This window comes from Ogataea polymorpha (genome assembly GCF_001664045.1).
Source record: "Ogataea polymorpha strain NCYC 495 leu1.1 chromosome Unknown OGAPOscaffold_2, whole genome shotgun sequence".
Lineage (NCBI taxonomy): Eukaryota > Fungi > Ascomycota > Pichiomycetes > Pichiales > Pichiaceae > Ogataea > Ogataea polymorpha.
In genome coordinates, this window is record NW_017264699.1 from 1306865 (window position 1) to 1333898 (window position 27034).

General features: G+C 50.0%; 15 protein-coding genes across 15 annotated transcripts; 6 read left to right on the forward strand and 9 right to left on the reverse strand.

Moving 5' to 3' along the window:
- The first annotated feature begins 238 nt into the window (after positions 1 to 238).
- On the forward strand, positions 239 to 825 carry OGAPODRAFT_15913 (uncharacterized protein). Its single transcript, XM_018354047.1, has one exon. The coding sequence runs from the start codon at positions 302 to 304 to the stop codon at positions 779 to 781; it is 480 nt and encodes a 159-aa protein (XP_018212626.1). The 5' UTR covers positions 239 to 301; the 3' UTR covers positions 782 to 825.
- Positions 821 to 2234, reverse strand: OGAPODRAFT_15914 (uncharacterized protein). Its single transcript, XM_018354048.1, has one exon. It carries the CDS (start codon positions 1761 to 1763, stop codon positions 834 to 836), a length of 930 nt encoding a protein of 309 aa, XP_018212627.1. The 5' UTR covers positions 1764 to 2234; the 3' UTR covers positions 821 to 833.
- Positions 2235 to 6007: 3773 nt separating this feature from the next.
- Positions 6008 to 9595, reverse strand: OGAPODRAFT_15916 (uncharacterized protein). Its single transcript, XM_018354049.1, has 2 exons — positions 6098 to 9595; positions 6008 to 6063 (listed from the first exon to the last, which is right to left on the reverse strand). The coding sequence occupies exon 1, from the start codon at positions 9572 to 9574 to the stop codon at positions 7673 to 7675; it is 1902 nt and encodes a 633-aa protein (XP_018212628.1). The 5' UTR covers positions 9575 to 9595; the 3' UTR covers positions 6008 to 6063; positions 6098 to 7672.
- Positions 6097 to 6537, forward strand: OGAPODRAFT_41838 (uncharacterized protein; the record flags this gene model as incomplete). Its single annotated transcript, XM_018355426.1, has 1 exon — positions 6097 to 6537. A coding segment is annotated over one exon (441 nt), but the record flags the coding sequence as incomplete, so codon positions are not given.
- OGAPODRAFT_12110 (uncharacterized protein) lies at positions 6694 to 7575 on the reverse strand (the record flags this gene model as incomplete). The annotated part of the gene is made up of 1 exon (XM_018353306.1): positions 6694 to 7575. One exon carries the CDS (start codon positions 7573 to 7575, stop codon positions 6694 to 6696), a length of 882 nt encoding a protein of 293 aa, XP_018212630.1.
- Positions 9596 to 9865: 270 nt separating the features above from the next.
- Positions 9866 to 11447, forward strand: OGAPODRAFT_15917 (uncharacterized protein). The gene has a single exon (XM_018354050.1). It carries the CDS (start codon positions 10491 to 10493, stop codon positions 11382 to 11384), a length of 894 nt encoding a protein of 297 aa, XP_018212631.1. The 5' UTR covers positions 9866 to 10490; the 3' UTR covers positions 11385 to 11447.
- OGAPODRAFT_98634 (uncharacterized protein) lies at positions 11416 to 12615 on the reverse strand. The gene has a single exon (XM_018358038.1). The coding sequence runs from the start codon at positions 12588 to 12590 to the stop codon at positions 11457 to 11459; it is 1134 nt and encodes a 377-aa protein (XP_018212632.1). The 5' UTR covers positions 12591 to 12615; the 3' UTR covers positions 11416 to 11456.
- A 51-nt stretch (positions 12616 to 12666) lies between these two features.
- On the reverse strand, positions 12667 to 14661 carry OGAPODRAFT_15920 (Yapsin1). Its single transcript, XM_018354051.1, has one exon. It carries the CDS (start codon positions 14505 to 14507, stop codon positions 12777 to 12779), a length of 1731 nt encoding a protein of 576 aa, XP_018212633.1. The 5' UTR covers positions 14508 to 14661; the 3' UTR covers positions 12667 to 12776.
- A 55-nt stretch (positions 14662 to 14716) lies between these two features.
- OGAPODRAFT_75665 (uncharacterized protein) lies at positions 14717 to 16471 on the reverse strand (the record flags this gene model as incomplete). Its single annotated transcript, XM_018356058.1, has 1 exon — positions 14717 to 16471. One exon carries the CDS (start codon positions 16469 to 16471, stop codon positions 15296 to 15298), a length of 1176 nt encoding a protein of 391 aa, XP_018212634.1. The 3' UTR covers positions 14717 to 15295.
- A 105-nt stretch (positions 16472 to 16576) lies between these two features.
- On the forward strand, positions 16577 to 19310 carry OGAPODRAFT_15921 (uncharacterized protein). Its single transcript, XM_018354052.1, has one exon. It carries the CDS (start codon positions 16584 to 16586, stop codon positions 19011 to 19013), a length of 2430 nt encoding a protein of 809 aa, XP_018212635.1. The 5' UTR covers positions 16577 to 16583; the 3' UTR covers positions 19014 to 19310.
- Positions 19014 to 19313, reverse strand: OGAPODRAFT_7306 (uncharacterized protein; the record flags this gene model as incomplete). The annotated part of the gene is made up of 1 exon (XM_018355865.1): positions 19014 to 19313. One exon carries the CDS (start codon positions 19311 to 19313, stop codon positions 19014 to 19016), a length of 300 nt encoding a protein of 99 aa, XP_018212636.1.
- A 45-nt stretch (positions 19314 to 19358) lies between these two features.
- Positions 19359 to 22987, forward strand: OGAPODRAFT_75667 (uncharacterized protein; the record flags this gene model as incomplete). Its single annotated transcript, XM_018356059.1, has 1 exon — positions 19359 to 22987. The coding sequence occupies one exon, from the start codon at positions 19359 to 19361 to the stop codon at positions 21759 to 21761; it is 2403 nt and encodes an 800-aa protein (XP_018212637.1). The 3' UTR covers positions 21762 to 22987.
- Positions 19587 to 23078, reverse strand: OGAPODRAFT_93054 (uncharacterized protein; the record flags this gene model as incomplete). The annotated part of the gene is made up of 1 exon (XM_018357262.1): positions 19587 to 23078. One exon carries the CDS (start codon positions 23076 to 23078, stop codon positions 21744 to 21746), a length of 1335 nt encoding a protein of 444 aa, XP_018212638.1. The 3' UTR covers positions 19587 to 21743.
- A 111-nt stretch (positions 23079 to 23189) lies between these two features.
- On the forward strand, positions 23190 to 26941 carry OGAPODRAFT_86423 (uncharacterized protein). Its single transcript, XM_018356835.1, has one exon. The coding sequence runs from the start codon at positions 23196 to 23198 to the stop codon at positions 25266 to 25268; it is 2073 nt and encodes a 690-aa protein (XP_018212639.1). The 5' UTR covers positions 23190 to 23195; the 3' UTR covers positions 25269 to 26941.
- On the reverse strand, positions 23895 to 26976 carry OGAPODRAFT_75670 (uncharacterized protein; the record flags this gene model as incomplete). Its single annotated transcript, XM_018356061.1, has 1 exon — positions 23895 to 26976. One exon carries the CDS (start codon positions 26974 to 26976, stop codon positions 25288 to 25290), a length of 1689 nt encoding a protein of 562 aa, XP_018212640.1. The 3' UTR covers positions 23895 to 25287.
- Positions 26977 to 27034: the final 58 nt, after the last annotated feature.

A 27034-nucleotide genomic window follows, 5' to 3' on the forward strand; every position in this document is an offset into this window, starting at 1 on the left:
GTCTCCTGAATCGCCTTTTTGGTGCTATTATTCACGCAGCTACCGAACCTATTGTTCACAAAGACGTGCTCCATATATTAAGCAAGTGTCCTGGCATTTTTCCACTCTCTGAAAAACTATGGAAGTGTCCAGTCTCATCAATAAACAGTACGCTGACCCCCAGCGGCTCACTCCGCCATCCTCGCCATACGACTCGCTCCCGGCTCTCCGTGTACAATTGCCCTCCATCAAGCGGATCCTGGACTCCTCGGTCCTCGACTCCATCAACAAATTCCCGCTCCAAAACTACGACCCATCCGCCATGCCAATTCTGCCTAGCCCTGTGCAGCAATTTCCTTACTCGCCGCTCTCCTCGAGATCCAGCTCGTTCTCCTCTGTGCTCGAGTACCAGCTGCCACCGCCCCTGGTCACGCACCGCTCGCTGCCACACCTCTCTTTCCCAAGACGCTCGCTCACAGAGCCCGCTAGCCCGGGCCAGCCATCCGCAGCGGCCCGCTCCGACTCAGAGTACAACGCCCCGGTGTGCCCATCGTCCGATTCCGACTGTGGGGCCAAGTACTCCAAGAAAAAGCGCTCCAACCTGCCCAAAAAGACAACGGTTATCCTGCTCAACTGGTTGAACGATAACCTCGAACATCCGTACCCCAACTCGAAGGAAAAAATGGAGCTCGTCGCAAAGACAGGCCTCACCAACCAGCAGCTCTCTAATTGGTTCATCAACGCGAGAAGACGCAAGATCCAGCTGCTCAGAGAGCTCAAGTCCAACAGCACCACCGTGTGATGCTCTGTCCATACTACGCAATGTCTACAGTAATATTATCTCGTTTTTCCGCTCACGTTTTGTTGAGGTATCTGCCGATGTAGTACCGCCGCAGACAGTCGTAGATGAAGGCAAACTGCTCGAACTGCTGCACCATCAGCACGCGCTGGCTGCGCAGCTCCAGCACGATCTCCAGCACAGGGTCCCGCACTTCGTGGTTGTTCACCGGCGTGATCAAGTCCTCGCGCGCGTCGTCGGTGCCCGGCGCCGTCAGCGCCGCTGTGCAGTGCTGCAGAAAGTAGTCCACCGCAATGAACGTGCCAGACCGCCCCACGCCGGCCGAGCAGTGCACCACAATCGGGTCTCTTGTGTTGTGCGAGTGCACGCTGCTGCTCAGCTCCACCAGCGACGTCGCCTGCTCGGGCGCGCTGAAATCCGCCCACTCGTGGAACTGGTACTGAGTCACCGGCTTCAGTGCCCCGCTCGCCTCATCCCGCAGCGTCCAGTGCCGCACCGTGAAATGCCCGCTCTCGCTTTCGCGCATGCCGCCAAATTCCAGCACCAGCCAGTCCCCGGCGCGGAAATCATTTTCCGACCAGTACTTGTAGCATTTTTCACGCCCGCCTTCAAACAGTGGCGTCAGCATCACAATCACCACCTCCTCCACACACTGCTCAAAGCACATCTGCCAGAAATGCCTCCACGTCGCCGCTGTCGGGCCCTGGGTCGCTATGTACCGCCCCACGCTGTCGCCACAGGTCAGCTCGATCCACGACGCATTGATATAGTCGTTGTCTGCGCTGCCCAGCCGCACCCGGTTCTTATCGAACGGCAGCACGTCACTGTACCGGTTGCGGTCCCCGTTGCGCGCGCCGGCCTCGTACGACCACTCCGACTGCGCCTTGTGCCGCATCGCATCCACCAGCCGGCTCTTCTCGCGCCGGTTGATCTCCACGTACTTCTCCCGCAGCGCGTCGCGCGATTGCGTCAGAAACTTGGGCATCCGTCTTGTCTTCACTGTGTCGTTTGGAGAAGAAATTTTTGTACGCGGTCTCTTTCTTGTTGTGTCAGCTCGAGCTGCAAAACAAAGCGGGCGATTTTCGCTCGCACCTCGTCCGCGTCGCGCACCTCGTACTTGTGCAGCCGCTGTGCCACCTTCAGAAGACACGCCAGCACGTCGTAGCGCACGCTCGCCAGCCCGCGTCCCTGCGCCGCCAGTTGCTCCAGCATCGCGACCGCCGCGTCGATCGTCGCTGGCGAAAACGCGGTGTACGGGTTTCGCAGCAGCTCGAGCACGCCGTAGCACGTCTGCTTCGCCACCACGGCGGCGAACGCCCCCATTCTCGGCAGCAGCTCCGTTGCCACTACCTCCAGCAACGCCCTGCACACCTCCGGATACTCTCCCGCCCGCCCCACGCCAGGCAGCGCGTACTCCACAAGCAGCCACGCCATTTGCCTCTCAAGCTCCTCCAGCCCGCCCGTCGAGGCCGTCAGCACGGCAATCGTCGTCGCATACGCCGTCGGTAGCACCGTCCGCGACTCCTCTGGCGCCGTCAGCGTCGGCAACGCCAGCAGACACGGCGCAATCGTGTCCAACAGCAGCCCTGCTACGTTGCTTCGCGCGATAATGTTTTTCGTACTCGGCCGAGAGGTCACCTTTGCCACCACCGTCTGGAGCACCTTGCACGCAGCGCTCTTCACATGCACGTCATGGTCGTCAAGATAGTGCAGCAGGAGCAGAAAAATCACGTTCCAGCGGGCCTCTATGTCACTGCCTTGGAGAAAGTCCACCAAAAAGGCCAGACTGCCGATCCTCGACATGTACTTCGTTCTAATCCGGTCGTCCTCGCCCACAGGTGCACGGCCCACAAGCGGCGTGTCTACAGACCCGTCGGCAGCATTTTGAGACTTTCTGTACCCGCTAGCAGACACTTTTGTGCGGTGCTGGCTGACCTTTCCAAATTCGCGTAACATCGGCACGTATTCATCCATAATCACGAAGATCTCGTCTTTGGACGGCTCGACTCGGCGCAGAATATCCTGCACAGCCTGCGCAGACTCCTTTGACGACCACGGGACGCGCTCGTCATAGTAGAGCGAAACTCTGTCCAGCAGCTTGTGCCGGTCGTACTCGGAGACGGATTGGAGTACCTGCCGCAATGCGTGTAGTTGCACCTGTTTGTGCTGGCGTAAGGTTTTCTGTTCACGCGGTTCTGTAGGACGGAACCAGGTCCACTGCTTCTCTGGCACGACGAGCATTTCCAGAAGCTCGTCAACCACCACCTGCCAGTTCTCGGGCCTGACTGCTGCATCTGGACCGAGAACCATGTCGCCTTCTGACGCCCGTCGACTCTCCAAACGGCACTCAAGCTCCTGCAGTCCTCGCTGCGGGTCCGATCTCAGCGTCTCCACTATAGTTTTGACGTCCTCCATACTGTTGAGCGTGAAAAACTGTTTTACCCGGCCCACTTATTTTTTTATTTAGCAAAACTATCTTGTCTAACGGCCCAGCACACCCTGACAAGCCTGCCGCTGCTGCATATAACCAGCCTCTCTTATTGCGCCAGCGACTAGCACCGCGACATACTGAAGCATTAACCGGAAAAAACAGGCAGTTGCACGGGATATCGGATTTTTAGCGACCTGAAACAAAACATGGAGTATTCGCTGAAAAGGGTCTTTTCGGCGACGCCAGACCCGTCTGCGCGGCCGTCAAAGCTCAAGAAAATCACAAGCAGCATTCTCAACATCTTCCAGCGGCCCAAAGACTCCAGCGTCGACACCTCCGGGTCACAGCCATCGAGACCCAACACCAGCATTGTCCCTAATCTCAGTCTCAACCACGACTCGTTCCGCTCCCAGTCGTCGCCAATCACCGCCCGCCAGCTGGAGCAGTACTACGAGTCCATCAAACGTGAAAACAGCATGCTGTCTTCGAGACTACGCGATGCAGACGACAGCCTCAAGGCAGAGTCCACAAGCCTAGGCGACGAGACCGTGCTCAACGGCACCGCGCGCTCGCCAGTGCCGCCAGCGGCCGCAAAGCGCAAGGTTTCCGCGTCAGCCAGCCAACCCCCGGCAAAACAGTCCAAGAGGCCATCAGCGTCCTTCTCAATCGACCCCATAGAACGCGCCCAGCTAATAGTGCTCAAACGGAGAATGCAGCAGGACAAGTACCGCAAGTCCAGAATGGCCTACTTGCGTGATCACACCAGAAACCTGGTGCACACGTCATCCAACGTGTCTTCCCGCTCCAAGTATGTCGATACCTCAGTCGAGACCATTGAGCATGCCCCTGAACTTGCAACCAAGACGACGTCGGTGCAGAAAATTCCCAAAGAACGGCTCAACCAACACGGCATTTTCAAAGCTGTGCTCGACTACGACGACGACGAGGAAGACGAGCCAGAGGTCAAGAAGGTGGAGATTAAGCCCTTGACCGAGAAAATAAAGTTTGCACCAAAGAAAGACGCGCAGTTTGCTCCTGAGAAGCTGGAGACCTCGTTTGACACAGCAACAAAGCCAAAGTTCGTGCCCGAGAAGAAGCCAGAGCAACCCTCGGAGTCTGCTCCATTGAAACCAACCTCAGCATTCACATTTACGGACAAGAAACAGACAGACTCACCGACGTTCTCGCTTCAGCAGGCAGACGCTCTGCCGAAGTCTGCGGACTCAAAGCTAGACGTCCCTTCGTTCTCGCTTTCGAATGGCTCGTCTGCTCCCTCTGTGTCGCTTCCAAGCACAGCGGGGAAAAACGAAGAAGAAGAGGTAAAAAGAAAGAAGTTTACGTTTGGGTCGAAACCATCCGAGTCTTCCAATCCGGCTCCTGCGTTCTCCTTTAGCACAGACTCCCAAAAACCGCTGTTCTCGTTTTCCAAGCCTGAACAGGGACCTGTACAGAAACCTGAGGAAAAAGATCATGCAGAGTCGAAGCCAAGCTCGGCATTTTCGTTTGGTGCTAAACCCGCGGACTCTGCTGAAAAACGTGCTCTGCCGTCTTTCTCCTTTGGAAGCCAGACCAAGCCGGCCGCAGAGGAGAAAGCAGAGGCAAAGAGCCAGGAGGAGGCCAAGTCTACGCCTTCCTCGGCATTCTCATTCGGCACAAAAGCACAGACCCCAACTTTCTCGTTCTCCAAGCCGGCTGAAGAGTCTGACAAGCCAGCTGCTCCTACTTTTTCGTTCGGCTCTAAGTCGGAGCCATCCAATTCAGATTCGACTAAATCAGAGCCAGCTAAGCTAGAAGAACCGGCAAAAAAGCCAGAAACAGCGGCTTTTTCGTTCGGTGCGAAGCCCGCTGAAACGACACAGAACAAGGATGAGCCAGCTAATACTGGCACGCCTTCCTTCTCGTTTGGCTCAAAACCAACAGAACAGGCAACTCAATCGGCAGAAACTGCCAAGCCGACATTCAATTTCTCCAGCAACTCGTCAGGTGCCCAACAGGCCGACAAGGAGGAACAGAAACCCACAGAGTCCAAGCCGTTCAGTTTCGCCGCAACCAAACCAGCGTTCTCGTTTGGCTCCCAGCCGTCGCAGTCCGCCACAGCTCCTGGCTCAGTATTTGGCTCTGGGGCGCCGGCCTCAACCCCTTCGTCGTCCACGTCTGGCTTCTCGTTCGGTGCCGCATCAAAACCGGCTGCTCCCGCTGCTCAGCCTGCTCAGCCGGCACCGGCGTTCTCTTTTGGCACGTCGCAGGGATTTTCATTCGGCAAGCCAGCCAACAGCACGAACGGCTCGCTCAATTCTGCGGGATCTGGCTCGTCTGCTTTCGGCCAGCCAACCGCGCCTGTGCCTGCACAGCCCGGATTTGGCGTCTCGGGCTCGCTCACAAATCCAAGCGCAGGACAGTCTGTGTTCGGCGGGTCGACGCCGCAGCCTCAGAACAAGATCTTCAACCTGGACGGAACGCATTTTGGTCAAGCACAGCCCCAGAGCCAGACACCGTCCTCGTTTGGCGGGTTCAACCCGTCCAGGTCTGCCACGCCAAACTTCGACTTCACGGGGGCCTCCAGCTCTGCCAACGTGGACCCTTCCTCGGTGTTTTCGGCTGCGCCATCCACCACGCCTCCTCCAAACACCCAGACACGCCGCAAGATCTATCCGCGGAGCATGCTGAGAGGAAGAAGATAGAGTGTATGTAATGTAATCCAAGTCTGAAACCATCCCCGTGATCCGGGCTGTGCAGCAGGCGTCCCCAGACGGGACGACAGCCGAATTTTTCTAGAAAAATAACACTAGAGTATTAAAACCTACCACTTTTAACACTTAATTACGATCTGTCATGTCGACAATTCCACCTGAAGGTAAGTAATCACAGCTTGGCCACGCTAACATCAGTTCTTTGGGCTCAAAGATCCCACGACTCGATTCCAGACAAAAACTTGCTCTATTTGACAATCAATGTGGCCGATGTGGAGAAGCCAGAGATCACGCTGAGTGCCACCGAGTTGAAGTTCGAAGGCAAGTCGGGCGACAAACACTATAAGCTGGACATTGAGTTCTACGACGAGATTGACGAAAAGAAGTCGAAGTACCAGATCACGGGATCCCACATCTTCTTTGTTCTGTACAAGAAGAAGCTCAATGCCGAGTTCTGGCCTAGACTGACAAAGCTGAAGGTGAAGCAACACTACATAAAGACCGATTTCGACAAGTGGGTTGACGAGGACGAGCAGGACGAGAAAGATGACGACCTGCAGAACTCGATGGGCGACCTGGGCAATGCCTTCGGCGACGAGTCGATCGACTTTGCCAAGCTTGCGGCCGAGAGCGGCGGCGACTTCCCCTCGCTGAACACTCCTACCGATCTGGACCAGCTGAGCAGCTCAGACGAGGAGGAGGCCGCCTCTGACGACAAGGCGCAGGAGCAGCCGAGCGAGGAAAAATAGTTCAATACATAGATGATGATATTTTAGTATTCCCCTCCAGTGCGCCTAAATGATGGTGATTGTGTGCTGGCACTGCCACCGTTGGCCTTGGGTGACCGTTGTGCCCCCAATTGTGCCGAACTCGACGCAGCACATGTTGCGGTAGCTGGATTTCGGCTCAAAGTCCTTCATCTTGGCCGCATTTTCTTCCCACGGGTTCCAAACCACCAGGTCCTTCAAATTGTCCGACGCAGTCAGTCTCACGTTGTAGTTGCCCGACAAGATGTCGATTTCCCGGTTGTTCTCGCCCAACTCGTACAGTTTGTCTGTCTGCTCCTCCACTTTGAGCATAGGACTGCCATCCAGCCCGTATCGGGTCTGCAGTCTGTCCAGATATTTGGCCCCCTTCAAGCCCGTGATATACATGTCGCGAACACAGGGCACTCGAAAATAGGTGTGGTACAAAAATTGAAACTCGAGCTCAGACACGTTTTCGTTGACTAGGCCCGTGTTCACCGTGATGCGGTCTGGAAATAGCTCGAAAACCATCGTCAGCTCAAACTTTATGGGCTGGCCATAAAATTCGCACCAGTTTTTGTACTGCTGCTCCTTCTCGCACTGCCGATGGCTTAGCCGAAACCGTGCTACCGTGCACTCTGTCAAAACCTCCGCTATGACGAAGTCCCAAGCCATGTTGCGCACAAACCCGTGCTGCTGGACCGTCTTCAGGCTCTCCAGATACGACTTGCCAAATGCCGGGAAAATCAGCGGCATGCCGCCCCTCACGGGCGTCGGGCTCTTGCTCGACAAATTGGCAGCTTCCGAGAGATACAAGTATTCATCACTATCCACCACAAAGGAGACCAAAGTGCAGCCTTTTTTCGCAACACAGGCATGTGCCTTGCCGTACGAGAACTTGATCAGATCGTTTTCCACCTCAACAGACATTACAGAACAAACTATTACAGGCCGCACTTTCACGCCCGGCACGCGCTCGTAGCCTATGGCGATTTTTAAATTATGTACACACCCGTGCACCGCAGCCCTACTCGAGCTCGCGGAACCGTTTATCGAGCTCCTCGAGCTCCTCGATCATCTGGCGCATCTCCTCTCTTTTTTTCACTGTTGAGGGCGACGAGCTGAGCATTTCCCGCTGCTCCTGGTTCAGCTTCAGCATAAGTTTGCGGACCATTTTGCGCTCCTCTGCGGCCACGTTCTCGGACCTGTTCAGGTCGCCCATACCGTAGGAATAAATACATTTGAGGCCGTAGAGCGCAATGGCTGTACATGCAGCCAGCGCGACATAGCCCTTAAACGTGAACCCGTCCGGTAATGGTGGCGGTTGCACGTTTTCACCGGTCAGGTCCAACCAATGCTTGGTGTTGGCAGCAGCATTGCCTTTATAAGGTGTCTCGGAAGCTTTGCAAGCATGCAAAAAGTATTCGGGTAGCTCTTTCGATGCAAACTGTTCCTGAAGCTCCAACGGAGCTTCAATGAGAGTCAAAGCAAGACCTTGTTCAAGATGGAAGTCCAAATGGCAGTGAAAGAACCAGATACCTGGGTTATTGGCCTCAAACCGCAGCACCATGTGACCATTACCTTCCACAATCATTGTGTCTCTGCGAACGGGGATTTCTGGTAGTTTTGTTTCTGCGTCCGGGTCGTAATGGTGGGGATCGTCGTATGGTTCCGATCTAACTATGGTCTGGAATTGATGGCCGTGCAGGTGGAACGGATGCTTGTTGTCGTCTTCGTTATTGACCACAAGCTCCACAACGTCGCCGTAGCTTAGCAGAAACGAGTTCGTGTTGGATCCGTATATTTTCGCGTTGGAAACGTACTCCTTAGGGGCACTGAGTGCCGTGAGCAGAGTCGGCACTTTAGGAGCAACGTAGGTGTAGTTGTTGAAAAATGCATAGTTGACACCGTCTCCCAGGTTCTCCATGTGCAGAACAACATCTATGCGATGGTCTGGGTCTGGAAGAAGAGGCATGTTGTCTAAAGGACGCAGCTCGAAGTCGTCGAACGGAGCATATGAATCGATGTCCAGCCACTCTTTCTTCAAAGTTGCATCAGGGAGGCTCTTGTCGTAAACCATCTGGTTGACAGAAACGTACTGCAGATCAGCCGGCAAGGCGTCCAACATGGAAATATCCAGCGCATGGACAATGCCGAAGTTTTTGGATGCAGACGACTTGGTTTTCAGCAAAATACTCATTCTTTGTCCCACTGCCAAGTATATCATGGACGCCCTGGCAGGATGAACATACACACCATCCACCTCAATGATATCGACGTCGTGATCTTCAAAAAACAGGTACTGTGACGACATGATTCCAATATTCGCAATTCTGATCAGATACGTCGTGTCGGGCTCCACCTCGAAAGTGATGTTTTTGGTGTCGTTTATGAGCGTGTTTTGAGGAATTGGCTCGGCTCCTGTGGGATTATATAGAGAAAGCTGTCTCTGGATCAAGACCTCACTTGGGTCATGGTACCAATCACTCAAGGACAAAACGAGCTCCTTGTCAAACTTGTAGTTGGATTCCACCTCCTCATCATGGACAATAAACAGCCCACGCAGTCCATCGCTGTACTGCGAGCCACTGTGGCTGTGGTACCAATACGTTCCTACTTGATCCACCGTGAACTCGTAAACAAAAGACTCACCAGGAGGTATCGGACATTGTGTGACGGCAACAGGCCCGTCCATATGGTTGGAGCCATTCTGAAGTAGACCATGGAAATGCAAAGATGTTGAGACGTCGAGCCCGTTGATGAGATGGAATTCCACGGAGTCGCCCTTGTTGACCTCAATTGTGGGCAAAGGCCAACTTCCGTTAAACGAGATCACTTGGCGGTCCCTCACACCGTCCGGATTGGCTGTGATCCACTTTGTCTCGAAGAATAAGGTATGTGTCTTAGCAGCGGCCTGGCATACTGCCATGGCAATAACGACCAGGGTTACCAATAACACCATGACAAAGATTTTTGGTCAAGATCAGAAAACTTGAAAAAAATAAAAATAAATTAAAAAAATACCAAGGGACTACAGACGCGTCGATTGGGAGTATGTAGGAAGATCAACGCGATCACAAAATTTGGGTTGCGTTCATGCAATGTGTCAACTGGGGTGTGCACTTTGGACAACAGAATAAGAGTGGTCCTTGCGTCACGTTAGAAACCATAAAATTTTATCCTTTAGTATTATTAATTACACTGAAATGATGACGTTCTGACACATGTTCAGCCTCGCTTGTGGGTTTCACACAATGCAATGTACTTTCTCGAGTTGGCGAAAATCTGTCAAAACAAATTTGTATGTGTCTAGAAAGCATCACTTGATTAGCAATGACCGTTGGAAATTTCATGATGACAATTTATCGGCCTCTGATTTGCTACATTCTGACACCAAGGGCCTGCAGTTAGCGCTCTACAGTAATGGACCAAGTGGGTAGCACACGACCACACATATTTTTAAAAGGTGCTTTAAAAATTTAAGAGTTTTATATATTGACGATCTCTCTGTCCACACTACTACTGCGTGATTTCTTCAGTGATACAGCGTGCTTTGAGCTCTTTCATCAGTGAGCGCAATCAACTTCCACTCAATTGCCACTACCATCCCATTTGCTAATATAATAGCAGGTTCCTGGCGTGTATTTCAGACGACCTTGCAAAAGAATTCAAACTTCAGCTAAATATTAACTGCTAACCGCGCAACTCATACAGGCTTGTTACAGTCTCTACGGTGACGCTATTTAGTCCTACACATTACTAGTATCTTTTGAGGCAGACGGCTTGGTCGATACTAACCAATCTTACACCACAAATCAGCAATCATACATAAATAACAGCCAGATATGAGTATAGTCGCCCTCAAGAGAGCCCTTGTGTCACTTTTTGGCTCCTCTTCTAACCAAAGCGGCCCGCTCATGACAAGCACCAATAACAATAACTACGGTTCTCTTTCGGACGGTGACCCGGAGTCCCAGCCGCGTACGCCAGGCTCTCCAAAGCTGCAACTCAAAGGCGATGACTCCACTAGTTCTCAGGACGCAGGCATGTTTGGCAAAGTGGACCCAAGAGCAATGAGCGATCTGATCATTGGTCTCAGTGACGGACTGACAGTTCCGTTTGCCCTGACTGCTGGTCTGTCCTCCCTCGGAGACTCTAAACTTGTCATCACTGGAGGTATGGCAGAACTGGTGTCCGGTGCCATTTCGATGGGTCTCGGAGGCTACCTAGCTGCCCGTTCAGAATCGGAATACTACAAGTCCCAGGTGAAAAAGGAAAAACAGCTGTTTTTCGAGAACCCAGACTCTATAGCTGGTGAAGTTGGAGACGTCATGATCGAAATGGGTGCTTCTGAGGAAACCATCCAATCATTTGTCCGGGACTTGGAGGCTGACCCCAAGACGATGATTGACTTTGTGATCAGATATGGTCGCGGGTTGGAGGAACCTGCCGACGGACGTCAATTGATGAGCGCATTAACAATTGGGTCTGGATATTTCTTTGGAGGTTTCATCCCATTAATCCCATACTTCTTCACGAGCACAGTCGGCACAGGGTTAATAATATCCGTGTTGGTGATGATTTTCACGCTATTCTGGTTTGGGTATTTCAAAACAATCGTTTCCATGGGCGATGACACGCCTAATTACATAAGGGTATCGGAAGGTCTCCAGATGGTTGCCATTGGCTCGTTTGCTGCTGGCTGCGCCTGGGGACTTGTTTATCTGATAGACTCATAGTTGAGAACCATATATAAAGGCATATTCTTAAGGTATTTGCTTTTCAGAAGCACAAGTATAAAATGAATGTATTTATTTAGCATCTAATGGCTTTCTCACAATATACAACATCATAGGAGTGAACAACTTTCTTTTTCCTCCTTCAACGAGGTAGACAGCAGCGTCCTCAAGAGCCTCAGTGACTTTCACAGAACCCTTAGGAGCAATGCCCAACTTTTCCATAAGACCAACAGAGCCGGTGGTGATTTTTCTGCCCAAGGTCGAGGTTCTGAAAAACGTCCAAAGATCACCTAACGTCTGCACATACTTGAAGTCTCCACTCAATGGGTAGTACCATGGGATCTCGTCCCCGGCGTCGGCAAGATCCCTAGTGTATTCGATCTCAAATCCGACATTTTTCAAAGCCTTCTCGGCAACCTCTCTTTTGTACATTTTAGGAATACCGTCACCAACCTCGATTCCGTAGGCAATCTTACGGTGCTCCTCGTTGGTCTCGTCGTACTCGTCGGTCATCACCCACTCGTAAACTCCGAAAACTCCACCAGGCTTCAACACCTTGTAGATCTGGCCATACACCCCTTCAAGCACAGGAGCATGGACGGTGGCCTCAATTGAGTAGACAGCATCAAAGGTCTCTGGCTCAAAGTCCATCTGCATAAAGTCTCCCTTCACGAAAGACAGTTTGTGGTCCAATTTCAGTTTTTTCGCGTAGTTGTTGGCTCTCTCGATTTGGTAGTCGTTATTATTCAGTCCAACGATCTCACAATCAGTGAACCTGGTGATCTCTCTAGCAGGGCCCCCGACTCCGCATCCGACGTCCAGCACCTTCATGTTCTCGGTGATGCCCATTTTCAATGCCAGATAATGCTCGTGTCTAGCACAAGCCTGTCTAAATGGCTCTCCCTTGTAGTACCTGGAAAAGTGGAACGAGGATCCCCATCCATACTCGTAGAAATCCGTCACCAAGTTGTAGTAGTGCTTGGTCAGTGTTGAGTAGTCCTGGAGTCTCGACTTCTCGGTCTCCTCGTCGGTTTTGCCGTCCCAGTGCTTGAAATACCCTTCCATAGCGATTTTTTGAGCTTCCTTGTCTTTCTTCACCCAAGCACTCATTCCTTTAGCATTCGCAGCGTCCTTGCCATGCAGCGCCTTGGCAAACTCCTTGTCCTTCTCGTAATCCTTTGGTGCTAGCTTGATTTCGCTGCTCATGTTTATCAAAATATAGGTTTTATCCAGCTTAGAGTTTTTTTTCCTGTTTTTTGTCACTATACGAACGACAAATAAACGACGCTAAACGAGATCTCGCATTTAAGTAGACCCGTCGGAAAAACAATTACACACGGTACAATTAAAAATAAACATAAATGAAGACTAAAGCCCCCTAGAACTTTGGATCTAACAAACAGCTAGTATAGAAATCACCAATGCGCACAAAACCGCACACAAACTAAAACCTACTGTCCTTGGGCTGTTGTTAGAGTTCGAGCTGGACCCAGACGACTCCGAAACCGACCCGGACCCGGACGAAGTGCTTGTCTCAACATTCGAAACCTTCTTGGTCGACGTCACTTTTTCATCGCTCACAGCAGTCACCGATCCCAGAGTAGTAGTCCTGTCAGTATCCAAAGCAGTGGCAGAGGCGCCCCAGGTATTCGAGTAGTCGGAAACCGAAGAAGCAGAAGGAATGGAGTCACCTGAGATGATCTCAATTTGTTCGTCTCCAGGATTCAGGTTCACATTACCTATGGCGATTTGATATCCCTCGAGGTCGGCCACAATGTAGGCGTTCCGCATAAAACTGTCGCCGAGGGTGATAGTTTCGTCTCCCGAGGAGAAAATACCCAATGCGCAGTAGGAGGACACTACTCCCGAGTTTGTTTGTAGAGCAATCAGGAAGGAACTCAAAGGAGCTTCAATCACTTTACCCTGGAAGTCGAAGTTGACAGCGTAGCTCTCGACGTCGTCGCATCTTGCCACGTAGGCCCCGACAGAGCTGCTGTACACGAAGTCCAGGGTTTCAGCAAGTTTCTCGACAACCTCGTTTGGAGCATACGTCAAAGTCGTTCCGGTATCAAGAAGTGCAGCAGCAGCTCCTGAACCAATACTGACTTGCTGCCCTTTAGAGTTGGTGAGCGTTATAGCAGACAGGGTGATTTGAAGCTTAATGGGCTTTTCGTAACCGTAGGAAGCAACCGTGTTGATGATAGGAAGCAAGCCAAGATCTCCGGTATACTTGCTTTGGTCCACTGCTCCAAAGAGAATGGAGGCAGTGCTGGAATCACTTGAGTTCATGTAGATGGAATAGGAGGCTCTACCGATGAGTCCCTGGTCGACCAGTTTGTAAGGCAAGTTGTCGTAGATGTAATGCTCTGGTCCACCTCCTGAGTACGTGGTTTCCAGTTCTCTGAATCCGATACCAAAAACACCAGTCGCAGAATCTGTTTCATCTGCCACGGCCAACGAGAGATCGTTGACAGTGACACCACTGAAAGTGACATCATCGTAGCCCCAGGTTCCACGGGCAAAAGTGCTGTCCGCGTACGAAATCTCAAATTTGGTGCCGTTGTTGTGGAACGAATCCGACGTTGAAGGATCGAAAGTTCCGTATTGCGAGCAGTCAACGGTGGCCTGCGCAGCGAGCGCCGTCTGCGTCTCATCCTGGGTTACAGTCTCTGCTGTGGTCAGATCTCCCCAGCCACTCAGGAGTGCTTTTGCATTGTTGTCTTCGTTTGGAGAGTTGAAATTGTACAGGTCGGAAAGATCGCGTCCTTTTCGGAGCACATTGCGAGATCCGTCCCGTTTCATTTTTTTACTGCTGGAAGACGAACAGTAAGTGTTATTCGAGTTCGTCACCCACAAATCCGAGGAACCGGTATCAATCAACACCCCCACCTTCTGCTTATCAGACCCTATTTCGATCTCGACTTGGTAAAAAGACTGTGCGTTCTGCAATTCCATCGTGACCGAGCCGTCATCAGCCCTCTTTTCCAACATGAACGGCTTGGCCCCCTTCTGTGATTCCTTGTAGGTGGCTCCACGCAGAACAGACGCCTCCAGTTTGACGTACTGTGGGTCTCCCAGAACACAGACACTCGAAGCCAAGGAAAACAGTATAGCAACTTTCATTGTGTCAACTTTTTTTAAGTCTCAGAAAAAAACTAGTGATTTGCTTCGGAGACCCTGATAGATGACAATACACTCTTTTTCTTAATAATTTAAGGCTGAGGGCAAGAAGTTCCAGTCGGAGGGCCCAGAAAGGAAACAATGTTCTGTTGCTCACTCTACCTCTATGTAGATTCTATTTTTAAACAATAGAATTCGAAAACCGATGGGGTAATTTTAATCGTGGCTTGCACAGCCTGACTATTCCACTTAGACCGGCTAAGCCCAGATCTTGCACACTAATGAATTAAAATTAGACATTATCATATACATCACTCAACTAGCGACTTGAGAGTTGCGTCATCAAAAATGTTTCCGCTCTCTTTGAGGAGACGGGCGAGGGTTTTGAGTGAGTTTTCCTTGAAATCACTTTTCTGACGAAGCGCATCCAGGTCCTCAGAATACGTGACAAGCAGTTTTTTCAGATACTCGTTCTGTAGCTGCTCACGCGCATCATCTATCTGGCGTACTCCGTTTATGTCAAGTTTTAGGTTCCCAGAAAGGGTTTGCTCTATGCTGGTCAACCTGTCTGCGTTCAGCTGTTGGAGTCTGAGCCGCGTGCTGTCAGACACCTCGTGCGTGTCCAGGCCATCTATGGTATATGTTTCGGGAGCATCTGGTTGTTCTTCCTGTACACTGGTCACGCTTACGGAGTCACTATCGCTTTCAGATGCTGAAGAGCTGGAAAAGTCCTCTGTCCGTCTTTTCTTGCGGGCTCTTCGATTAGGCATAGCGGAATAAATTTTTTCTTTTCACAAATTAACAAATCTAGCCTGCACAGCCTGGGCAATTGTGGTTGTTCGCGGACAGTAAGGGCATTTGAAGTTCGCTACACTGTTGCGACTCAGCTTGATGAGACTGTCTTTGGAAATGATATGATGGCACGGGAGCACCATAGGGGGGTTTTCCGAAGTTGTTTCTTCCTTGGACACCGGACAGATGAAGATGGAGTGGAACTGCAACGATGGAGGCAGGTTGATCTCGAATGGCAGCTCGTTGGTGGTGGTCCAATTAAGATTTCCCGAGCTTTTGGAGATCCTATGGTACTTGATGAAGCTGGGCAAGGCGATGTAGCTGGTGAGCAGTGTGTTGTAGAGAGGCGAATTTGAAGAAAGTCCGATCAAAGAGCAGTAATCCTGACAGATTTGATTGTAAAAGGTCTCGTTTGATAGATCCCCGTCCGTGAGATAATTCTCAAATCCACATTCAGGCGTCGATGAGGAGTACATGATTGTGAATAGCAGTTTCGAAATGGTGTCTAAATGCGTGGTTCCGAAATTGGGGAAATTGTCCCTTGCGTATTTGTAAGCTTCGAACGGCTCGTTATTTCTGCTCTGATTGTAAAGCTTGATGAATTGCAGCTTGTGCAGGTTAAACTCCAAATCTGAACCTATGGATTTCAACTCATCGGAGTGTTGTGCGGCCCAAGTGATTGCTGGCCGTAGATCGTCGTGTTCTCTGAAACTGATTAGGATTTCATTAAGCTGCTTGAACCTGTCCACCAGCTCCTGCGGTATCTTGATGCCGCGTTCCCTTTCAATGTGCTCCAAAACGTCAAAGTGGCCATTGCGCAGCAAGTCCATCACAATTGCCCGGTCCACCAATTTGCGCGAACGCGGGTTTGATTTGACATCCACCGTTTGATAGGTGTAGACATTAGATAGGTTGAAGTTGAGCACTTTGTCGACTTTGGAGCTGTAACCCTTGATTGCTTTGTTGATGGATTTTTCGTGCTTCAGCGTGTTTTCATTCCAGCTCTTGAACTGGGTTTTTATCATTGTCATATCATCTTGATCGTTCTCCACGTCGTTTCTGAGTCTGCGCAGGCCGTCCAACAATGAGTTGGAATCGGCCAATATGTGCTCCAGCGAGTCATTGCTGGCCAGCTTGTCCACTTCTTCCGCAACCGTTTTGAAAGCAGAAGACATACTAAGAAACTAAATCAATTAATAGGTTTAAAATTATCTGATTAATTTCCCTCCCCAGTTTAATTGCACAATTATTTATTTCTGAACTCGAGGGCCATAAAAGTTCAACGCAATGCCCAAGTTTATTTCTATTCCCTTGAAAAAGACAAAACCTGTTGACTGGACAAATCCTTTGAGCACTTACATCGGCCGTATTTATGGGAATGCCAGCGATTTCGAGCACGAAATTGCCACTTTCAACAAACTAAGAACAGACCTTATCCACTGCGACGAGGACCCAATTGGCAGGGATTTATACTATAGATATTATGGTCAGCTTGAGATGTTAGAGCTAAGAATTGCTGTGGAGTCACTGGGAATTGAGTTCTGCTGGTATGACGCCTTTGTTCCTTCCGTTTCGCACAAGCAGCATTCGCTGGCATTTGAAAAGGCAAGTGTTTTATTCAATTTGGCAGGAATAATGTCACATCTGGCGGCCACGGCAGATGAGTTGAAGGTCGGCTACGAATGGTTCCAAAAAGCTGCCGGAGTTTATCAGTACATCCAGGAGAGCTTTTTGCACGCTCCGTCCGACGACCTTAGTGTTCAGAGCATGCAGGCCCTTGCAAAACTGATGCTTGCCCAGGCACAAGAAGTTTTCCTATTGCGATACATCGAGACCACAGCAGAGCCCAAACAGTCGCTTTTGGCCCGCTTGGCCAAATCCACCGCCAAACTTTACGGCTCAGCATCCGAGCTGATTCAAAACGTCAAGACCATGCAATACAACTGGCACCAATACACCAAACTGAAAGAACTCTACTATCTGTCCTACGCAAACTTCCAACAGTCTCAGCTACTCAAAAGCTCAAACAAGTATGGCCAGGCCATTGCCTACATGAAGCTGGCTGAAGAGACGATAAAGAAACATAGCGGATACAGCTCTACCTTTGACCCTACTTTTAAGGATAAACTCAAAGAACATGCCAAGTTAGTGAGGTCAGAGTACGAACTGCTGGAAAAGGATAACGATTTCATCTACCACGACATGGTTCCAAACGCATCCACTTTACCGGAAATTAAACCTATGGATAGTGCTAAAGCAGTTGTTCTTGGTGACCAGAAAATCTCAGAGATTGTGGGCAAGGACTTGTTCGACAGAATAGTTCCGTTGAAAGTTCACGAGCAGTCGAGCATGTATTCTGAAGAGGTTGCCAAGCTACTTAGGGCCGAAAGCGAGAAATGTGAGCTGGCTGACCTTGAGCTCAACTCCACGCTCGAATTCCTACAGCTTCCAAAGTCGCTTGTCGACCTTCGTTTATTGCTGGAGGAAACAAACGGCAATGAAAGCAGTGAAGTTAATTCAGACACCATTGATGCACGAGTGGTACAAGGAGCAGCGGCCATCATGAACGAATCAGTGGACACTTCAAGATCCGCAAATCTCAGAGCACAGGTGCAAAGCAATGTTGATACTTGTGACAGGCTTGTTGCTCAGGAAGCTCAAAAATATGACTCTAACAAAGCCAAACATGGCACAGCGTGGGTCCAGGAACAGTACCCTGCTGCCCTGATGAATCTGAAGCAGGATCTTGCACGCGCAAAAAAGTCTCTGCTCGATGCTAGCGACACCGATAAGAAGATTAGTGCGATTTACAACAAGATCAAGCCAGACATTGAAATTTTGAGCAAAGGTATAACCAGTGCGGAGGTGCTCCGTGAATACAACAAAACTGCCAAGGAGCCCGAATCTTTGCTGGATATGGACGACGAGCCAGTGAATGTGGCCGGATCGAGAGAAAAACTGACCAAGGTCGACGACAAGCTGCAAAAGCTGAGGTATCTTCAGAAAGAAAGATCCAACACCTACGAGGATTTGAAGGAAAAAGCTCACAATGACGATATCTCGAAGTCGTTGATCATGAATCGGAATACGACCCAAATAGAAGATATCTTCAACGCCGAGCTGGCGAAGTTCCGGCCATATCAGGAAAGAATAGCTTTGACAGTTGAAAAACAGGCTCCATTGATCAATGATCTGAAGAAAGCAATGAACGAGGTGTTGGACGACCATACAGTAAAATTCAGACTCAAGAAGCGCGAGTCGTCAAAGAGCACTACGCAGGCGGTTAACGCGCGGTTTCTCAATTCGATTGAGCAGTGGAATACATACAAAGGCGGCGTTGCTGAAGGCGAAGCCTTCTATGAACGGTTGCTCACTTTCACCTCGAATTTGCGATTTGCACTGGAAAAACTGGTGAGTGAACGTAGCAACGAGGCAGATAAGCTTGTTCACCAGATAGAGACAAACGGTCCGCAGCGAGACCAGGACTTGTTGCGGCAGCAATTTGAACGGTTCAGCTTGCAGAACCAGGCGCCTGCTGGACACTACGGCCAGCCAGGCAGTTTTGCCTCTTCGTTTTCTTCTCCAGCAGGATCATTTTCCAGTCCGTCGGCGGCAGCGCCACCACTGCCTTCGAAGCCTACCACCAGCACAGATTTCTATAGTACTCCATCTGCCTATGATCCGTCGCTCTATTCGCAATTCAACAGGAGGGTGTGATTAGACATCCAGAAAATCGGCGGCCACAAGCAGTTCCAGTGCCATCTCGGTGGGGATGTCGAACTCCGGCACGTCGACCGATTCTTTATATTTGAGGTTGTAATACAAGTATTCACACACTTTCTCAAGTAGGACTGCGTCCAGTTCGTGTAGTCTGATTGTATTGGTTGAAGATTCCTGGAACGATGTGTTCAGCATACCTTTGAGCGTGCCGCTGACCATTGCAGCGTCTCGGGAAATCTGGAATTGGAACCCATCGTTGGAGATCAACGTGACATACGGCGATACTTCCTCAGTCATGGAAAAGTAAAAAAATATCTAGTTTAATTTATTTATTATATTTTAATGGCTTCTCCAAGTTTGGGCTGGGAACGATTGGAGACGGTTTTTTACCGCAGCCGCCCACTCTTTGCCCTGAAATGGGAGGATGTGAGTGTGAAAGATAGCATGGTGGCAATTGGGCCTTATGCGGCAGTAATTGCTGTGTTCAGGCGTACCATGGGAACAGCGATAGAGATCTACTCGGGATCTGGATCTCTACTTGCCTCCATTCTCTGGAACACAAAAGCTGGCGACATTGCCAGTCTCGGATGGACAGGACGGTGCGAGCTGGTGGTGGTTTTTCGCCACGGGAGGTACCGTGTGTATACAGATTATGACGGAGAGTTTGAAGAGTACGATGTGGGATCTGAGGTTATCGATGTCCGGTTCTGGAATAATGGGCTTGTTGTCCGCACTATTGACGGGTTTAAGAGCTTTGCTTATGGCAACGATGATGTGAACGAGTTCCCAATAGTGGAAGGATCCATTGTTGGATGGACTATCATCCCTCCTGTCTACCACACTCCTCTAAAACTTGTTATTTCCACTCAGGAGGGGGTCCTCCTTATAGACCAGCGCATAAAGGACACCAAGCAGAATGAACAAGGGCCGTACAGTCTGATTTCTGCCTCACCGAATGGAGACTTTGTGGCACTGTACGGCGATGGGAGTGTGCTGATAGTGACGAGCGACTTCACAACCACCTTGAACGTGTTCAAATGCGAGTCAGGCGTGCCATTGCAGCTTGAATGGTGCGGAAACGATGCTGTGGTGGTGAGCTATGAAGACGAAATGCTTTTGATCGGGCCTTCTTACGAGTCCATCACTTTCTATCTGGACTCGCCGGCGATCGTGCGGCCTGAGGTGGATGGATTTCTGTATCTGGACAACTCCAATCTTCAATTTGTCTCCAGAGTCAGCAACTACACACTCGAGACGTTCAAGATAGGCTCTACTTCGGCAAGTGCGATTTTGCTGGATGCCATTGAACAGATCGACCAGCGGTCGCCAAAAGCCAACGAAAACCTGGAAATCATAGGGGACAATCTTGCTGACGCGGTTGACCACTGCATCCGAGCCGCCTCTGAAGAGTTCGATCCGTACTGGCAAAAGAAACTTCTGCGAGCAGCTACGTTTGGTAAAACCACTTTGGACATGTACAACTCGGACGAATTTGTCGAGACGTGCAACAACCTGCGAATCCTCAACATAATCAGACAGCCGGAAATCGGAATCTTTCTCACATACAACCAATTCATAGAGCTGGGGCTGGATAGACTCATAGATCTGCTTCTTTTGCGCAAATTACATTACCTCTCTCTGAAAATAGCAGATTTCATGAGCTTACCAAAAGACAATATCTACATCAATTGGGCGTGTGCCAAGATCCGCAAATCAAACCGTAACAATGACGAACTGCTGCAGGAATTACTCAAAAGATTCCAGGACGAGACTGTTTCTTTTGCACAGATCGCCCAAGCTGCCTACGTCGAAGGCCGTGCAGAGCTGGCTACAAAGCTGCTGAGTCTGGAGAAAGATGTCAGTCTGGCAGTGCCGATGCTGCTTGAAATGGGCCAGGACAGCTATGCGCTCAACAAGGCAGAAGAAAGCATGGACACAGACTCTATTCTATACATCCTAGTGACCTTGCTAAATAAGGTTTCAGTGCCCGACTTGCTGAAAATGCTCAACAGGAAAAAGATTGCTTCGGGGCTTTTTATCACCCAGCTGGCATCCCGGGATCTTCAGCTTTTGAATGACTACTTCTACAAGGAAGACTCGATATTTGGATTGGCAATGGTGACTCTGCAGAATCTCGCGAAGGAAACCGAAATTGACAGGCAAAAACAACTGTTGAACAAAGCTTCTCATACGCTGCAGAGATCGAAGTACATGAAAACAGAGTCCAAGTGGCTCAAAGATGAGGCAAAGAACCTTGACATCATAGGCCCTATAGAGTCTGGCCTGGACACTAAGACTTCTTCGCATTTAGAGCTCTTGGAAGTACTACTACTCAGGGCCGATTTCAAGAAAGCAGTTAAATTACAAAAAGATCTTAAAATATCAGACAAACAGTTCTACTACAAAGTGCTCAAAACATACATCCAGCTTCCAGAAAAAAGACGCGAGCTATACGACTTCGCCACACAGAGGCAGTCACCTATAGGGTACGAACCATTTTACACGGAGTCATTGAAAGTCGGCGACAAACGACACGCGTCGCTGTATTTAGGACATTGTACAAACATGCCGTACAAAACAAAAATCAAATGCTATCTTAGCTGTGATGACCACAAAGGTGCGATCGAAGAAGCTTTCAAACGGAAGGATGCTGATATGATCAGGCTTATCAAAAGTTTGGCAGACAACACAGTGCATATCCATTTGGCAGATGACTACATCGAACGTCTAACTGGAAGACGCTGAAGGCTGGAATACGCCGTCCTTGACACGGCCGATTGTCGAGTTTTCTGAGCCAGTCAGCCAGCTTGGCACGTTCTTTGTTTCTATTACACCGTCAACAGCCAGCTGGTGCAGGCCTGCAAAAATATCGTTGCCAAGCAGTCTAAGTTTGATTTTCGGAGCTTCCAGGGCCCCTGGAAGGGTGTCCTCAAGAATAAACTCTCCGTACTGAACGGGGACCAAAGAGGCATATTTCGAGTGTGTCAACTGCTCGTCGTTGAGGCTACGAGTTTTCTGTGGCGGCTTGTTGGTGTCGTATAGGATTTTCGATTCAATTGGTGCTGTTGATCCTTTAAACTTGAGCGAGGCAACAAGACTATTTTTATCTTCTCCCATAGCCAGTCTCGACGGATTAACACTAAGATGATCTTCTATTGTTCCCAAAGGGTTGATATCCACTGTTCCATCGGCATACGGCGTCCAGCTAGCCAGCGACTGTCCAAATCGTGAGACACCCTTGAGGACGTGGACGGCCTCCAGCGTTCGCACAGGCGGGTCCGGATTGGGAAACAGTTGGATTTGACGAAGCGTGGACGAGAGAGTCATTTCCACGGACTGGAGGATAATTTTGGAAACAAGGTCCTCCTCATTGGCGGCAGAGTGGATCAAATTAGGCGAGCTCATCGGTATAGCCAGGTAATATGGCGTTCGAGAAAGTATATCTGGCTGGTTTTTGTTTGCGACGGCAGAGTTAGCAGTCCGGGTTTTTTTGAAGTGGACGTACTCGTACATCTGGATTCTGATCAGGATAAGCGGAAAGTTTGGGTGTCTAGAGATGTAGATATGGGTTAGATAAAGGTTAGACAAGTTCGTGATGAGGCGGTCCAGAAATGCCTGCGAATCTAGCGAGAAGATGAAATCGTCAATGGCCCTGTTTGTATCGTCGTCGTCTTTTTCTTTCACGATTTTAGCCGTGGACGAAACCCAGCTGTAATTGTTTGGTTTATCGACCATCATTTGTATGTCTATCTGCGCCAATTGCAGAGCATTTAGGCCTGACGGGTAGTAGTCAACAAGAAGGCGATCAATCAATTTCCGTTTGGGGGCCTTCTGGTCTTTCAATGCCTTGAGAGTATCATTGCAGTACTCTAGGAGCTGTTTCTGGGTGAGTCCCTGGGCTCTTTGATCTTTGGACAGTTTTGGCTGGGTCGCGCTCATCTTGAGCCACAGCTCTACCAAATTGAACAGCGAGTCCGTGTTGAGTTTCGCAAGTTCCTTGGCCACCATTCGCGGTGGCAGGGGCGGAATATAATTATTCGAAAGAATGCCCGTTTGCTTCATGATAAACAAACGCGATTTTATTTTTCAACTGAGGAAAGCTTTCGGGTGCATAAAAAAATTTCAAAAAAATTTTAAGGATTCACATAGATAAAGGGTAGCCGATCTTGTACTGTTCAGATGACAGATAAGCAACCTGCCGCCGAGGGCGAAGACCAGCTGGACCGCAGAACACTGTTTGTGCAGTCGATCCCTGTTGAAGCTACAAAGGAACAACTGAATGAGTTTTTTTCCCAATATGCCCCAGTGCGACACTCCGTGATTGTCACTGACACAGAGGGCAAGAGCAGAGGGTTTGGATTTGTTTCGTTTGTGACAGACGAGGATGCGCTAAGTGCCTTGAAGGAGACCAAGAAGGCCAAGTTCATGAACAAGCTGCTGAGAGTGTCTATTGCCAAACGGAGACAGAGAAAGGACAAGAACGATAAACAGGCCAAGCCTGTGGAGGATGCAAAATTCAAGTCACAGGAAATTGCACTGAAAAAAAGTGCCAAGCTGATTGTGCGCAATCTGCCGTGGTCCGTCAAGGACCCGAACGAGCTGGTGAAGGTATTTTTGAAATTCGGTAAAGTCAAGGAGGCACATATTCCTAAGAAAAAGGATGGCAAGATGTCTGGTTTTGGGTTTGTGACGATGATGAAGCACGCTGCAGCCGAGAAGGCTGTGAAGGAGACGGTGGGGCTGAAGTTGCAGGGCCGTGAGGTGGCTGTTGATTTTGCTATAGATAAGAGCAAGTGGGAGGAGTTCCGAAAGGAGAAGAGCGCGGAGGGAGAGGAAGATGAGGAGGACGAGGATGAAAAGAGTGAGGACGAAGAAGAAGAAGAAGACGACGAAGAAAAGGAAGAAAAGGAAGAAAATAAGGCAGACGACTCTGAGGACGACGAATCGGACTCTGACGGCGAGGACCTCAATTTCAAAAGGCCCCGTCCAAACAAACAGGAGAACTTTTCCATTTTCGTGCGTAACGTTCCCTACGACGCAACGAGAGAATCTTTAGAGGAGCATTTTTCCAAGTTCGGTCCAATTAAATATGCTCTTCCTGTCATGGACAAGGACACCCAGTTGGCAAAAGGATCCGCATTCGTGGCGTTCCGGCGCGAAGAAGACTATGAGGACTGTCTTTTGAATGCGCCAGAGGTGAATCCGAACTCGATGCTCATTCCAGACGACGTTTCTCCTTTGTATGTCTACGAAGGCCGGGTTTTGCAGATCACTGCCACCGTGGACCGCGACTCTGCTGCCAGAATGGCCGAGCGCAACGCTCTTGCGCGGAAAGAGCTTCTAGGCCGCGTTCCAACGGAGAAAGACAAGCGTAATCTTTTCCTGCTGAACGAGGGACGAATCACGTCGGGCTCGAGGTTGGCCTCGCTGATCAGCAAGACAGATCTGGATGTTCGTGAAAAATCGTACAATCTGCGTGTGCAGCAGCTGAACAAAAATCCATCGTTGCATCTGTCGCTGACGAGATTGGCTATCAGAAACCTTCCTCGTGCCATGAATGAGAAAGCTCTGAAGGCCTTAGGACGCAAGGCCATTGTCCAGTTTGCGTCCGAGGTCAAGGAGGGAAAGAGACAACCGCTGAACAAGGAAGAGCTTGCGAGATCGCAAAGACACAAGGAGTTTATTGAGGAGAAGCTTGGAGTCAAGCCCGAGGACAAGAAGCGCAAAAAGCAGACTGGTGTGGTGAAACAGGCCAAAATCATCAACGAGGTGAAGGGTTCAGGTGTTCTGGGCAGATCCAGAGGATATGGGTTCTTGGAGTTCCGAGACCACAAGCACGCTTTGATGGCTCTGCGGTGGCTGAATGCTCACGAGGTGAGTCGCGAGGACATCCTAGTTGGGCTGACAGAGGAGCAAAAGAAGGTGGCGGAGAGCGAGGGCACGATAGCCAAGCGTCGGTTGATTGTGGAGTTTGCTATTGAGAACGCCAAGGTGGTGAAGCGTCGCCACGAGCAAATTGCCCATAGCAAAGCCAAAAGTCATAGGAAAGACGGCGAGGGCCAGGATAGTGGTAGAGACAGAAAACGTCAGAGAGAAGGTGGAGACAAAAAAGGCGCCAACGGCAGACCAAAAGACTCGAAGCGCAGAAAGACAGACGCCCAAACTGCACCCGAAACCAGCAAGAGTGGCCTTCCGAACGATGTCAAAAGGTTGATTGGATTCAAAAGAAAGCGCAGACACGCGAAGAAATAGACATATAGAAGCTGTATATTTAATGATTCCGAGGAGGCCGTTTCATCAGCGAGAGCGTATTTTCCACCCATCTGTCTGCACCGCCTTCCATGGCGATGATCTCGTAGATCGACTTGGGTAGAAAGTTGTTGGGCCGGTAGCCAATCAGCGCTGCATTTCTGGTAGATGGAATTCTGAGCATCTCGCGCTCTACCTGCCACCCAAAAATGGTAGCAATGTACTCCACGTGATCCACAAGCGTGGCGTATCTGGAGGTAGAGGTGTACGAGGTGACAGAGCTAGCCTGAGCAATGCTCTTGATGGCTGGATACCGAACTTTTTCGCCGTTCAGGTTATATGAGCAGCATGGGATAACCATAAATGGGTACCCGAGCAGCGGAATCCACGTGGTGAGCTCGTCCGAGTGATTGCCAATGATAAATGTATTTTTAGGGAACTCGGCCGCGTTGACTTGCGGCGAGCTAAGCAGATCGCCCGCTGTAAACACCTCCACCAGCTGGTGTTTCTCTGTGAGCCCCAGCTCCTCGGGTAATTTTTTGTCCACAGGCATCTTGAAGGCCCTACCGTTGTCGGAAAAATAATGTGCTCTGGCAGCAGGATGCGGCCTCAGAAGCACGCTGGGGATGATAACCTGCTCCTTCAGTTTGCTCTGCACCTCCGGAGGGTACATTTTCCAAGATTTGCGTGCTCTTGCGTCAATTCCTATTCCTGTATAGCCTTCCATGGTAAGCAGATACACTAAAAGGCCGTTTCCACAGCCAAGATCTCTAAACTCAAATAGCTCCTTGTCCGGGTATATTATGCTCCAGAACTCAATCAGAAAAGCGGCAATGGCGATATCCTCAAATACATGCTTGCGCGGATCCGTGTTTTCTCGCCAGTCGTCCACCAGAGCTTTTGCATATTTCTGCTTCAGACTAATATATCTATCTTGAAACGCCACCTTGGACACAATCAGATCGTGATTGACCCGCTTCTCGTATCCCTTGACGACACCGTCGGAGTGCCGTTGGGCAGTGCTCATCAGTCTGTATGCGATTCGGATCGGCCTTTCTATAGGCTTCATAGTTCTTAGCTCCTCGAGAGATCCAAACGGAAGATAGTGGATCGAGAGGTTTCCGTGAGAATAAAGCAGTCCGATGGACCGCACTGGGGGCAGATAAAACGGAGTTTCCTCGGGCTTGCTGATATGTGGGGTGTAAACTATCAAAATGGAGCCTTCGCTATCTTCCATCATCAGGCACGTTTGGTTGATCACATAATCTTTGGACGGGTTGCGAGGTATTATTCTTCTCACCATCTCCACTTTCGGCCTAAATTCCTTAGTGATAGGCACACTTTTGATCTCTATGTCGTCGAGGTACCGGGACCTTATTGGCTCCTCCGGGTTGTCGCTGGCGATGGAAATGGATTCCGGGTCTTCTGCAATGTATTTGTCCAAAAACGGCTCCTCGGACCCGTCTATGTACGTGTATTTGTAATTCTTTAGCACATCTGCTCTGAGAATGACTGTAGAGTTGATATTAGGATTTTTCAACAGATTACTCATGGCCTGCTCGAAGTGCGAGGCCTCGAAAGTCACTGGGATTTCGAAAATACCACACCATTCCGGACCCAGGACAGATGGATTGTCGCGAATATTGGGAATCTCGCGTGCAGACAACGTCGCCTCGGTGTTGCGCCGGGGAGAAGTCTGTAAATCAGTCATTGTAGATCGATATACCTGAGAGTGAAAAATTTCGTCGATCGACCTGGCCGATCGTCGG

Coding starts and splice junctions, on each gene's coding strand:
- OGAPODRAFT_15916 (XM_018354049.1), bottom strand. CDS start 9,574: ATGGCAGTATGCCAGGCCGCTGCTAAGACACATACCTTATTCTTCGAG.
- OGAPODRAFT_15921 (XM_018354052.1), top strand. CDS start 16,584: ATGCCCAAGTTTATTTCTATTCCCTTGAAAAAGACAAAACCTGTTGAC.
- OGAPODRAFT_15917 (XM_018354050.1), top strand. CDS start 10,491: ATGAGTATAGTCGCCCTCAAGAGAGCCCTTGTGTCACTTTTTGGCTCC.
- OGAPODRAFT_98634 (XM_018358038.1), bottom strand. CDS start 12,590: ATGAGCAGCGAAATCAAGCTAGCACCAAAGGATTACGAGAAGGACAAG.
- OGAPODRAFT_15913 (XM_018354047.1), top strand. CDS start 302: ATGCCAATTCTGCCTAGCCCTGTGCAGCAATTTCCTTACTCGCCGCTC.
- OGAPODRAFT_15914 (XM_018354048.1), bottom strand. CDS start 1,763: ATGCCCAAGTTTCTGACGCAATCGCGCGACGCGCTGCGGGAGAAGTAC.
- OGAPODRAFT_15920 (XM_018354051.1), bottom strand. CDS start 14,507: ATGAAAGTTGCTATACTGTTTTCCTTGGCTTCGAGTGTCTGTGTTCTG.
- OGAPODRAFT_86423 (XM_018356835.1), top strand. CDS start 23,196: ATGACAGATAAGCAACCTGCCGCCGAGGGCGAAGACCAGCTGGACCGC.